Here is a 13,585-nt window from a genome sequence, read left to right as displayed (position 1 = left end):
GCGTAGGGTCCGAAATGCTCCAGGGCTGGCCGATAGAGCGCCAATAAGGTAGGCGGTTACAAGGCAATGTTTCCCCTTGTAGCACGTCGCTGTGATCGCTCTTCCACGATAGGCTGAATGCTGACTATGACGTCAGCATAGGATTTTCCATCGACGGAAATAAGAGGAATGGAAGAACTTCAATTTTGACGGTGTTGGAAGGTTTGGTTTGAGAGTGCTATGATTTCAAGCTTCCACCATGCCTTTTACAAACACCTTCAAACTTGTTGTTCACAAGGTAATGACGTCACGAAAGGTAACCAAAGGAGGGCGCCAGAGCCGTATATGTAGAGAGTTTGGTCAATGGGAGCCGCGGGCAGAGCCAGGGCGTGCGGCAGACTCGGAAAGAGGGCTTGGCATGCTCTCTTGACCAACCAGAAGCCGAAAAGAATCCCCTAGCGGTGGTAGCGAGAAGCAGTTCTGAGCCGATCGATCATCGAAGGTCTCTGTTCGTATATGGTTTTAATAAGTGCGTAAGAGTGAAGTGTAGTAACTCTTTGTGGTTGAAAATAGGGTTCACGTGTTGTTTCATCATGATCATGCAGAAAGATGTGAGAAACGAATGCGCCGCTCAACTCTGTTTTGCGCGGACAGAGTGTGACCGCTTTGACGGCAGATTCCCGGCGCTCGGCGTTTGGCGTAAGGATTATGTCGATCTTTCCGCTAGTCGCACTCTTCCACCATCATTTTGAATGAGCGTGATTGAAACATCACGTGTACCATATTTTCAACCATCGAGAGTTACTCCAATGCAGTTATCAGGTTTGTTTCTCGCGACATCCGCCAGGGTATTATTTCCGGCTTCTGGTTGGTCACATTCGAATTTCTGAAGACGCCCTGGAACACGCCCAGCCCGCTTTCGGCCAATGGCGCCGCTTCATTTGTCTCCTATACTTCCCAACGAATGGCCAAACTCCCTACATATACGGCTCTGGAGGGCGCCACCAAAACATCTCGCCGCCAATACACATAATTCACGGGACGACATTTTGTTGGACGTTGTTCGCAGGGCATGCTCATAACAATGCTCGAGGACAACGTTTTATAAAATTTCAGAAAAAGCGAACACCGCGCGTGCATAGCTTTAATCAGTGCTCAAGGCCCGCGAGCGCACGTGTAGCCACAGCTAGTGCCACTAAATAAGCTACGCTTCAGAGTAACGACACTTGGCCATATTGTGGCTTAAGATCATGGTTGCCTGTTATCTGAAGCTTTATCTGAAATTGAAGAAAACGCTTTTTGCGCCCTCAACAAATCATTAAACAGTTTGCTACAGAGAGAATCAATATCACATAAGCCTCCTAACACCGAATCTAATGCTGAGAAAGTCGCACTTTTGAATCATGACGATCGGCAGTTGCGTCTGCTCTGCACAAGCCCCAAAATGGCGGCGCCCATAACAATGTCGGGGAACGGAGTGCCGATACTCTAAGCGCAGCTCATTTAGTGGCTCAAGCCACAGCTTTGGCTTCACTGCCTGCGGGGAATGCACGAGGATGCACGTTTTACGTCCCATTGCACACAATCCTTGTTCTTAGAAACGATAAGAGCTAGTTCTCAGCATGCGCTGTGAGAAACGTCCATCAAAATGGCGTCCCGAAAATACCCGGGTATTCCCTGAGCGCCATATTTGAGGGCGATGTTTAGAGCGCACGCTCAGAACGAGCTTAATTCAATACGCTGCTGTAATATCGGCCATTTTGATGGTGCGGAGTGCACGTTGCAAAAGAACTGCGGAAGGTCGCCGTCAGCACGCGCTCAGCATTCGCGCACACAGCTATGGCGGCCAGTGAATACTCGTTCACCCTAGTGCCACTAAATAAGCTACGCTAGTTCACCCTTAAACTGAGACTACAGCCAAAGTTGCAAGCGCGAGCCATCCCGCGCTCCTGGCTTTGAAACGGGCTTTTCTTGCGACAGCGCTCGTTCTCCGGGAGAACATGTCAACGCTGCGATCTCGTGGTCACGAGGTTGTAGCCTTCGCTGCAACCTCAGTTTAAGGGTGAAAGGAATATAGCGTCTCAATCGATCGACATTCTACTGGGTGTGTCCAGATAAGGAAAATCATGGGGGTGTCATTTTTGCAATGAAACCTGCATCTGTTGTTAAAGCTCTTGGTGTTTATCTTGATAATGAATTCAGGTTGACAGCTCACGTGTCGCTTATTGTTGCTAGGGCGACAAGAATGTTGGGAGTCATAGCTCGCATTACTCAGCAGTTTCAGAACCCGGCCTCCTTTATTCGTTGATTTAGTGCCCTAGTTAGGTCAAGGCTTGAGTTCGGTTTTGTGGCATTGCATTTGTCATCAAAAACACAGGCAATGACCATTGAAAACGTGCAATAAACGCTAATGCGTGTTGTTTACAATCGATTCTTCTCACGCTGTTTTATTTTTATTATATTTTTCTTCTTAATAAGGTTTCGCTGGTACTACCTATGTGCGATAGAAGAGCAAAGCGCGATTTAGTTTGTCTGTACAAGATTGTAAATAGAGTATTAGGCAGTGACTAGCTTCTACGTGGTGTGAATATTCTCCCCTCCCCGCTCCACTAGCATTCACAGTTCAACCTTCGCACTGTCTCTGAACCCGCTCCTTTGTAACGGACAGAATCTTCTTTTAACTGTATAAAAAATGCCGATATTAATATATTCAGTGACATTATGGTGTTCGTTAAGCAAGTAAAAGTGTTTGGGGACTGATTGTTTTTTTTTTTGTTTTTTTTTTTTTGTTTTATATCGCTTTTTGTCTGAAACCTTCAATTCTGTTTTGGTTTATTTTGCTCCTTATTGACTCTGTGCCCCAAAATCAAGAACTGTTGGTTGTTTCTGGGCACGGTGAAAATAAAGGAGAAGAAGAAAAAGAAGAAGATAATGATGATGATAGTGATTATTTTAATTATTATTTCGATTTACTTTTTTTTTCAAATAAATTTTTATGAGGTAGGAAAACATTTCCACTCAAGAGGACAGGCCTCACTTGCACAAGGTATTGTCCTATTTTCGTAAGAAAAAATCGTATCTGAGAGGAGCTAGAAACGTCTTTCCCGATTGCCAGTTCACGCAAATTAAAGGGCTACAGGAATATATACAACCTTCTATAACGCCAATATAATTTATATATAACTCAGGCAGACTGGTCTAGAAAAATCTGTTAAATTTATTTTATTTGGGATTGTATTTTGTTAACTATTGGCAGCAACCGTTATCTTTAAAGTCCGACAACGCATGAAATGCAGTATTTAGGAGCAATGGTTTCACTTGTTTGGAAGTATGAAACAGTCGTGTTTTTATCAATTTTGGGGAACTGAATTGGAGTGTAAAGTGAGCAAGGAAGGGGTAGTGGGGAAAAGAAAGGAAGGGGGGGCATTGTAGGAACCGGAGGAGAGATTGGAAAAAAGAGTGAGGGGAAAGAAGTACGCACGCAGCCACGTGGCTCGTGTGACGTGACGCGTGGCTGCGTGCGTTGCATTACGGGATTTGTTGGTGCCACCGACGCTGACGACGAATTTCAGCCGGTCGATAGGGTCATAATCCTATCGACCCGCTAAATTTGACGGGAAAATTTCACGCTAGATTTAGCGGAAAATTTTTCTTTCCAATTTAGGGGAAAACTTCCCCGCCAAATTTAGCGGAACATTTTCCCGCCATATTTATCAGACAATGTTCCCTCTAAATTTAGTGGAAAATTTTCTCGAAATATTTTGTGGAAACGTTTCCCGCGATATTTCGCTGGAAATCTCTAACAAAAACACGTAACGCTAGCGACTAGACAACGCACACGCGCTTGCACAGCTTGGGAACGACAGCGAGTTTTAGAGGAAGGTTTCGTAGACCGCTTTTTCCCGAAGAAGCCGCTACAGCGCCTGCGTGGCGATGGCCGACTGTACAGTTCCGGGTACGGTAGTGGGTTGCGGAGAGCGCTACGGGACAGCGGAAACGACCTACGATAACTCCCTAATAGGGAGTTTTCGTAGATCGTTTTCGCCGTCCCGCAAGGCCCTCCGCAACCCGCTACGATAGCGGGAACTCCACAGTCAAGGCTATCGGCGCGCAGGCGCAGTAGCAACTTCTTCGTTGCGGAACGCTTAGCGGAAAGGGCAGCGCGGTCTACGAAAACTCCCTAACGAGAAGGCTTTGCGAACGGGGCCCGCTAACGCTATCGCGTTGCACTCTTAAAGGGGCCCTGCAAGGACTTTTTCACTGGTTTTTATTTGCACCGATCCTGAGCGCACTGAGCGTAGTAACTTATTGAAACTTTTCTTTTGTCGAAATTCGCTTTATTTTAAAAGTTATAGGCAAATTAAGATTACAAAACAAGCAAAAAATAATTTCCCTCATGACGTCCTTGGTTGCTTGACTGGCCGTGAACTAGAGGAGGGGTAGTGGGCGCATCGCGAGTGCTCACGGCTGCCGTACTCCGTACCGACGGCGCGAGAGGGCGCCACTACAGCATGTTCTGGATAGGCTGTATGCAGCGGGCGGCCAGAGCGGCTCTCATTGCATTTGCTGCTCGATTAAACAGTAATTCGGCATGCCACTTCATTGGCCACAAACGACAAGAAACACGGGGTAAATATCGGTTCAGAATGGGAGCCACTTCGCGCTGCCATACCGCGAAACGGCCAAACCGCCAGACAAAACTTCTCGCCGAAGGCCTTCGGAACGCTCGGAGCCGGTGGGTCCTTTTGTCCATACGACCGCAGTGCCGCCGTGTACATCCGAGACCTATCCGTGTCGGCGCCTGATCCCACTACTCCTTTCTAGTATGCGCCGCCTTTTCCACCGCTTAGTGGCGGGCATGCCGACGGGTCATTTCTCGTTTCCGTACTTTATAAACTTTATTAGTTTCTTTTCTTATCTAAAATACTGAACAAAAACTACTTTTTTGCAAAATTGAAACGGTTCGCGTCACTTATATTTTGTATTTTGACTAAAAAGAAGCTTTTAGCGACTCTGGCCAGTTGTAGGCCCAGGACCAAAGACGTCACATTTTGCGCTCTTTCGGTACCAGGGGTCGCCCCCGTCGGTGGAGGAGGTTTCCCCGTCGTCCGATTAAAATATGACGCACTGATATTTAGTTACTTTCTCTGTGCCCGCTGGCTTGCCCGAACTTCAAGAGATGTGGAAACCGCAAAAAAGGTTGCAGGGCCCCTTTAAAGGGGAAGCATAAACGGGCACTGAAGTCGATTCTGAGATCGTTCATTCTGGTGACAACTCAATCTATACCCCGTTCCACCTTACGTCCGAGCGCAGTGGATGCTACGAGCGATCGGAGCCAATCCAAGGCCGTGCGAATGTCACGTGACCTTGGAGAGGGGGCACAGCGACGCGTGGAAAGCGCATCACGGGCTACGTACACAGAGAGGGATTGGATGGGAGAGCCCGCAGGTGGTCGTCTGCGCCTGAACGTAAGGTGAAACGGTGTATAGACGCTCTAAGCATCCCAACCAGCCCGAAATCAGAATCGTGCGTAAATTATTTCCTCGTTAAATGCGTGTTCAAAGATCGCGACAAGCCCTTTTTGGGAAGAGCTTTCTTCCGAGTGAAGTGGTGGACGAAGGGCGCTTGTCGGCGAGTTGCAAGCGAGGGCTTCGCCCGCGGAGAAAAAGAGGAGTTTTATCCGAATGTGTCGCTGTCAAACTCTCTTCGAAACGAGTTAAAATAAAATCATTCCGAATCTGCGCCTATTGTAGGGCTTTAATTGGTCTACACACTGTAGTCCGCGAGAAAAAATAGTCCTCATGCTTTTCTCTTGCCCCGAGATGAGTAGGCGGTTTTGTAACTTAGGACTGTGCAAATGTGTGAACTAACACAATTTAAACAATATAAGATCAAAAACGACCTTTTCCAAAATTGACTTCAGTGCCCCATTTTAATGTCTCCCAAGTATTTTTTTTATTATTATTATTATTTTTATGTAAGTTAAAAAAACTATTTCAGTTTATTTTTCTAGATCAGTCTGCGAGTGCTATATATAAAAATAATGACGATGAAGAATGTTGTATTTGTCATACCTGAGGCCCTCGAAGTTGCGTCAATGCGCTTTTGAGAAAATCCCTTTTCGCCTTCTCTAACACGCAATCTTTTTTTTTTCTTTTTTTTTTATGATGTTAATACAATATTCTACGAAGTTATGACCCGTCCCGTTCTGTGGACATGTTTTGCAATTTCATACAAAAGATTATTTGAAAACAGAAAATAGATCGGACACTCTGATGGCACTCCCCGAACACGACCTCGGACTGTCAACCAATACCCAAGATTGTGATACACGTCAGTGGGGATGGACTGGATAAAGAAAAGCGTCCACACCTCAAGTCAGGTAAATTAAGCTTATAGGGAGTCGACTCACAGCATTAAACTGTAGTATACAAGCTAAATGTTTTATTGATCTTTTTTTTTTTCAATTTGGACAGAATTATTTTTAAAGAGCAGTGCGAGGTATACCTATGCGGCTTGTGTATGTGACTTATACGGGCAGGGGGACACAATACAGGGTGCTGATCTTCGCAATAAGTCGAATAATTAACAAAGATTTTTAATCACCTTGATAATTAGCGAGAATAATCATATGGTCTCAATTCAAACTCACTGCGAGTCATCTCAAACCACTAAATCGGTCCAATTTTTACTTTTTTTAAAGATTTGACGTTTGCGGTAAGCACGGGGCCGCTAAAGTTTCCAGTCGTGCAACAGACACAACGCTGGCGTTTCTTTCTTTCTTTCTTTATTAAATGACAAAAAAAAAAAAAGGAATTGGAGATGTTGGCTGCCGTGGAGGCTGGCGTTTCGAAAAGGCGGTTGATATTCTTTTCATGCGCGTTTCCGTACTGCAAGACCGCTTTAATCTACTCTTCACATATTTCTTTTTTTTCTTCTCTTAAACAAATAGGTTCGAAATAAAATTAAACACCTTGTATAAAATAGCTCTTCAGCAATACAACGGATCACCTCAGATATTATTTCCTTCAAATGCGAAAAATAAAAGCTGGTATTATATCAAGAACATTTTAATTTCTAAATTTTGATTTGCCAGATAGTACTGGGCCCTTTTTTTTTTAAATAAAAACTGAATAGCTGAAATTGGTGCACCTGCTCCAGATTTTTGCGACTTGAGCAATTTCACAGAAAAGCGTTGGGCGGCGGCAACTGACTTTTTTCGCCTCAGGTAGTTCAAAGTAACTGTTAGAAAAAGAATGAAGATGTATCAATGTCCACTTCACGAAAGCATTTTTTTAATTGAGGTAAAAATAGGGCGATTGTTTTTTTTTATCAAATAGAGAGCCAGTATTATAAGACTGCCCAACAGCTCGCTCGGGGTCACATGGTTTGCAAACCGCGTTTGCAATACGAGCTGCGAGCAGGTGAAGGGAGCGTCGATCGTCTGCAAACGACGTCCAGACCTTTACGCTTATTTTTCTGTTGGCCACGTCACAACGCCGCGCATCCGCACTTGCGATGTAGCAAATAGAAAAAGAACGAAAAACGATAGCTCCCGATTACCTGCTGCTAACTGTACGCGTATGGCCCCAGGGCAGTGAACACGCGGCGCCTCAGTCGGTCGCGAGTGAGCACAGCTGGTGGCCAAAAGCGGCAACTTTGGGCGGGACATGCCACAAAAAACGATTGGACACGACTGCTGCGTCAGAGTTCGAGCGAGCACTCCGACGTTCGAGCTCGAGGTCGTGTCTAATGACTGCGGCCGCGGGCCGTCTCAGAGTCGCGCGAATTCCACAGAAAGTGGTGCCACGTATCAAAAGGCAAGACTAAAGGCCAACTCAAAAAACGTGGTTTTCGTGCGTCGTTCCTATGGTGTCGGCGTACTAAAAAATGATGGCGGTCGACCAACTTCCAATGGCGATGTATTGGATCGCAAAAATGGTTGTCGTCTATCCCGTGCTCCGGATTCGCTCACCGTTCTTATTTTCTTCGAGCCCAATCCAGAGATTTGACGGGGACTGTCGAATGTAGGGCAGAAGTCTGTCCAGCTGATCCTGCGAGTGAAAGCTTACCAGGGTAGAATCTGCAAAGAGCCCCAATTGCGGGTATGAAACTCCAAGCACACTTTGCCCATCGCGTACGCTCATCTATAGTCACTGGTGAGAAGGCCAGGGAAGAGCTTCAGTTGCCCCGACTCCAAGCACGCACTTCCTACTCGCTCAGAAATCGGGGGTGTAGTACTTACACCCCTGGTCCCCCCATATATAGCACCCCAAAAACTACAATTCGATGTTCAGCCAACTGACGTCGAACCGACGATACCAACTCTCACGAACGGCTTGATTTCCGACTGATACAGGTCATTACAATAGCTAATGCACTGACTAAAGACTACAGGAAAACACTCAAGGTTTCGCTAGCCCTGCCGCACAAGCTCGGTGTTTTCATGTAATATTTGATACGCACGTTAGCTATTTACTAAGTTATGTCACACAGCTAAAAAACCGCTCGTAAAAGTTGGTATCGTGAATTCAACGTCAGTGAACTGAACGTCGAAATGTATAGTTTCGGGGTGTTATATATAGGACAAGAGGTGTAAATACTAGGCCCTTAATTTCTGAGAGCGCACCTTCGGCAACACTTCGGCGTCTCGTGCTCCACGCGCCCGCAGCCAAAGCACGGCGGAAGGCGTGGAGCACGTGCTGGAGGCGTCCGAAAGTCACGCCCTGCCGTTCTCATTCTGCCAGCGACCAAAGTGTGCCTTGTCAGCTCTTGCCTCCCTCTTCTCGTCCCAACCCAGCCGTCTACTGAAAACTCTCAGCAATCTCTCTACTTTCCCGCCAAATACTCGGGAGAGCATATCGCTGCACATGGGTGTACCAACCCGGGGAAGGGGAGGGGGATGCAAGGGGGGCGTTTGGGCCCTCCCCCCAGTTCTCAAAGTGTGTCTGTGTGTGTGTATGTGCGTGTGTATGTGTGTGCGTGGGGGGGGTGGGGCAGGCAAGGCATGTGTTTTGCGCTCTGAAACAGCCGCCACTAGGCAGGGCAGACACTGGCCGGCATCACCCAAGGGATGCCAAGGGCACCGCCCCCCGGCACTGAGGGGGGGGGGGGGGGGGGGGACGGTCTGGTTCCCCCCCCCCCCTCCGCTCCACACTCAGAAACAGGTTGGTACGCCACTGTCGCTGTAGTCTACGGAAGAAAGTCGGCCAAGAACGTGGCTAAAAATGTTTCTAGATCTTAAGAAACAAAACAAAATACAGTTCTTATTGTAACCCTGTGTATGAAGTTTTACGCGATAATATCGTGGTCAATAGCGCAACGCGAACCGTTTTTTTTTTTTTTTTTGGTTATGTATATATTTTTTGCCTCGGCATTCACCGAGTTCCCTCCGTAGATGGCAGCTTTCCTCTGCAGAACCTCCCAGAAAAATAGACACATCAGATTTCTTAGAGTTGAAATAGGTCGTTCTGTTCGTAGGTTCTCTATAGTATAAATCTGCAAAAATCTCACTATAGTCGGTGACAGTTCAACGACGAAGTGGTAGCTCCTTCCACATCTTTTCACTTTAGCGGAGCTAACACTGGAAATGGGGTCCCCTCCTCTCCGGCATTCGCTCTGCTAAAGTGGAAAAAGGAGGGAGGAGCTTCCACTGCCTTCTTAACCTGGCACCGATTATAGTAGTTATTTTGCAGAGCCATAAAATGCTTCATGCGAGTACGACGGATTCAGCCACAAATCGAAATTCGAAATCAAGTTGTGTCTCGCGCCGTTCATACAACTCAATTTTTTGGCAACCCCCAAAAAATTATGCCGAAATCGCTGCTGTAGCTACGGTGATTCTCGACGAACCGCGTTAGCATTTAGCGCAGGGTTTTGTGGTCTTCGAAAGGCCAGTCTGTTCTCTCGGGTGTTGGCGATTTCGGGTGCAGCCATTAAAGCTTTTCGAAGGGCGCGCCAATAGTGGCGCGTCACTGGAAGTGTGCGAGAAGACTCTTTTCCTTACGTAAGAGAACAAGAGGACGTAACGAGCAAACGAACGGAGCGAAAGAGCATGGCAAGAACCACCGTGTGGCCTCATGAAATCAGTCCACGGACCAGTCCAGTCCAAACCGAACCAATATCAGCTGCATGCACCAAGGCGATAAATGATAACGTATTTAATAATGCTTTCTTTTTTCGGGAGTGTAGTTTCTCATCTCTCTGCTACTACATATTCAACTACTGAACGTCCCTGATGGGTATGTCTTACTTCGTTCGTCGCAGGCTTCGACGGCTCCGAGGAAGTTCTCCACCCGGCTGCCGCTGAAGAAGTAGCAGTAGGGGTTACCGACGTCCACCCATCCCTTGGCACTCTCGCGACAGACGCCCTCGTGATGCTCCACTGCGGGCGGCTTTTCTGGAATGATTTGTACGCACAAAGAGACATGTAGACTCAATCCCCGAAATAAGTTATACGTTTCAGACTCAACGACACTTGAGCTATCTTTTGGCATAAAATTATTAGAGTTGTGCGAACAGTGGATAGAAGTAAATAGTGCACTAACCTACTTAGGCTTTAACTTAAGCGAGGCAGTTCCCATATATCGCTTTTCTCAAGCCCATGAATGACTATGAATGATGCAATGCTTATCAGGCTCAGTTCGAACCACTCTTGGCATACCCCTAAAAATCATTGTTGCCAGGTCTATGCAGCTTTATCTCAAATCGCGGGAAACGCTTTTCCGTTCTCCAGGACTGTTAAAGCAGTTCGCGACCGAGGAAAGGTCTCCCCTATGCCGTGCAGGGTGGAAAACACAGTGGCAACACAGAACATGATGGGTTAGTGTGAAGGTGGTGTGAAGTGCCGGCAAAAGTAGACGGCCCAGCATTAGCGCGTGCACCGCCGCAAGCGGCACTTGAAAAGCAATATAATGCCGTCACGAGATTGTAGCTTTTCTTGCAGAGTGTCGTCCGCTCTGTTGAGGACCCGGAAGCACACTCCGAAGACACCGTGCGCACGGCTGGCCTCGCAGCCCTCTGCAGTGTACAATAAACGCGTGAGAGCTTCGTTTTTATTTTTTTTTTTTTATTCGGGATTGCAGTTTCCTGCGGTGGCGCTGTCAATGCGAGCTTCCCAGAGCCCACTGCAGTGGCAGTAGACAAGGCGTGCGGAAAACAGAACAATAGACCTTTTGGTAAATTGCCCAAGCATCAAGGACAATGCTGGGAATGTAAGTGCACGCGCCGCACGCGTTCGCCTTGCCAAGGGGGCTAACGTGCGTCTCTCAGCTCGGAGCGTGGAGCGAAGGCTTGCGGAGCAGAACCTCCTGTGTTCGATCCCCACCCCCTTCCTGTTTCGATCTGGACGAGTTTCGTATACCGGCACGCGTTCCTGTAATCACTACTGCGTGGTGCACGTTCAAGGCAGTTGTACTCCACTGGCTAAATTCCCCATCTACAGCTGAGAGACAAGTCACTTGCTGATGCGTAACAACTCCAAGGCTGCCTAGGCATGCAAGCACGGCCATTACCATACCAAAATAAGGCGTTGACGAACGCGCGTACAAGATGCGATTTGTTTCAGGCTTTTGCTTAAGAACAGTTACTGCTGCAGACACCAGCAAGTTCAGTGCGTGAACATTCACTCGCAGCATGCTCTTTGGTACTTGGGTAATTAAGGAAAAGTTCCATTAGGGTGTGCCAACACCGTAGTGAGCATCGATTACAGAGTTCGCAACTGTTTGATCGGGGTCATATGAAATATACGCCAAATTCGCAATACGAGCCGCGAGGAGGTGGCAAAACTGTTGATCGTGTGCAAGCGTCTCCGCCTTTCCGCCTGCCTTCTTACTCGCCATGCGATTACGCAGCGCGTGCGAATTTGCAACCAATCTAATTCATCAAAGGTGGACGTGCCATTAATGGTTCCAGCGATGTGCGAAAACGGGACTAGCGGCCGAAAGTTTGCTCCTTGACGCTCCAAACTTCGATAAACTCGAATAAACTTTTTTTTTTTGTATTTGTGGAAATACTGATAAATCATTTCTCGGCATTTTAAAGTATTAAAAGTGTTCGATTTCTTGACTGGTTATCTGAACAAATTTAATGTCCGGTTTAACGTTGTTTTTTTTTTTTTCTTTTTAAGTTCGGTGCTTCACGATGTACGAAGCTTTTCGTACATTGGAGTGAAGTGGACAACAATGATAACTAGGCTGCCTCAATGCCCTTCTTTTTAGGGTGATGCCACCCTTTGTAGTAGTCGATGCCGATAGCAGGCGCTCATGGGTCAAATACAAAGAAATCGACGAAAACAAAATGTCACCATAGCACAGTTAGCGCCACTAACTGGTGCACGGACACGCTCTTTCGCGAGCCTCTGAACAAAAAAATAAAAATAAAAGTGTGGGACGAAATGGCCAGATGTCTCCACCCTAAGCCAAGCGTACATGAAGGCACCCTTGGAGTGAAGTGGACAACAGTGATAACTTCCCGCGAATCAAATCGTGCCGCTTTGCACACAACGTAAGAGAGGTAAGTACCTAATTAAAATTCTGCTTCTTTTTTATTTATTTTTTTTTTTTTTTTTTTGGGGGGGGGGCGTTGGAAATTCGTTCAAACAACTATATCCAGAAGAAATGTTCTTTTGTGACAAGTGTTCTTTCAAATACCGCGGAACTTCCACCGCACTTAGAGCGCTTGCCTGGAAGCACTAACAAAGAGCATTCGCAATAGCCATCAGTGCGAACCATCAGTTAAGTAAGTTATCTTCAATCCAGCAAAACAATGATAGTATGAAGTGAACGATGTGCGATCTCGCAGTCATAAGCTGAACCGCAACATACACGGCTATAGATATATACCAGTAGACTGTACCGGCCCCTAGCTGACCCCTAGCACCGGTAAAAGAAATCGCATTGCGTGTATGTTTATAAAGAGGGTAGTTAGTCAGTCAGGCCCCAGTGGGTGTCCATGGTGTCTCGACTGCAGATGAGAAATGTCGCCAGTGCAGAACAACCGCTAGCCTGATGTCTTTAACATGAACCGCGCAGCAGCGATACACGACCGCACGCCAGTAAGATGCGCATCCACTTCAAAACAGGCACGGGTCGGAAATGAAACCACGCTGTAAAGCGTGAAACACATGCAAGCAAAAATCGCGTCGCATCGCACCGCCGCGCGGTGTAACTGTACAACCACCAATGACAGCAACGGTTGTCATGTTTACGCCGTTCAGTAAAGCCCCTCTATCCTGGGAAACTTGCCGCCATTCATTGTTGTGGAAATGCTCAAGACACGTGCCGCGCTTCACTTCTGAAAGGAAAATGGCGTCTGAGGATCTAGATCAGTGTTGCGCTCTACCGCCATGATCTTCCCAAGGGCTGCACGTTGCTCGTGTTTCTTGCATCGACGTATTGTGCGCTACTTTTAAAACATGAAGGGGGTTTACCGCTCAGCGGTGCGAAGCGACGCGATTTTTGCTCACATGTGTTTCACGCTGAAGATACTCTTACGCCGTGGGTTGAACCCCGTATCCTAAAGCTCCTCTATCTTGGGAAAAGTGGCGCCATTCATTGTTGTAGAAATGCACGAGACACGTGCCGCGCGCCACTTCTGGGAAATTTAT

The 13,585-nt window shown here is 47.0% G+C and overlaps 1 protein-coding gene across 1 annotated transcript in view; it reads right to left on the bottom strand.

The window, feature by feature from the left end:
- Positions 1–13,585, bottom strand: part of LOC120847345 (macrophage mannose receptor 1-like) — a 138,503-nt gene that overhangs the window by 59,049 nt on the left and 65,869 nt on the right. Inside the window, exons 8-9 of the mRNA XM_040504049.2 lie at positions 10,232–10,378; positions 7,955–8,062 (exon numbers count right to left, since the gene is read on the bottom strand). Coding sequence (XP_040359983.2) covers positions 7,955–8,062; positions 10,232–10,378 — 255 coding nt within the window. The remainder of the gene's footprint in view (positions 1–7,954; positions 8,063–10,231; positions 10,379–13,585) is intronic.

Source organism: Ixodes scapularis, unplaced genomic scaffold (assembly GCF_016920785.2).
Source record: "Ixodes scapularis isolate PalLabHiFi unplaced genomic scaffold, ASM1692078v2 PGA_scaffold0__279_contigs__length_252992795, whole genome shotgun sequence".
Lineage (NCBI taxonomy): Eukaryota > Metazoa > Arthropoda > Arachnida > Ixodida > Ixodidae > Ixodes > Ixodes scapularis.
The sequence above is the reverse complement of the archived record's forward strand: the minus strand, read 5'-3'. Positions and strand labels throughout refer to the sequence as shown.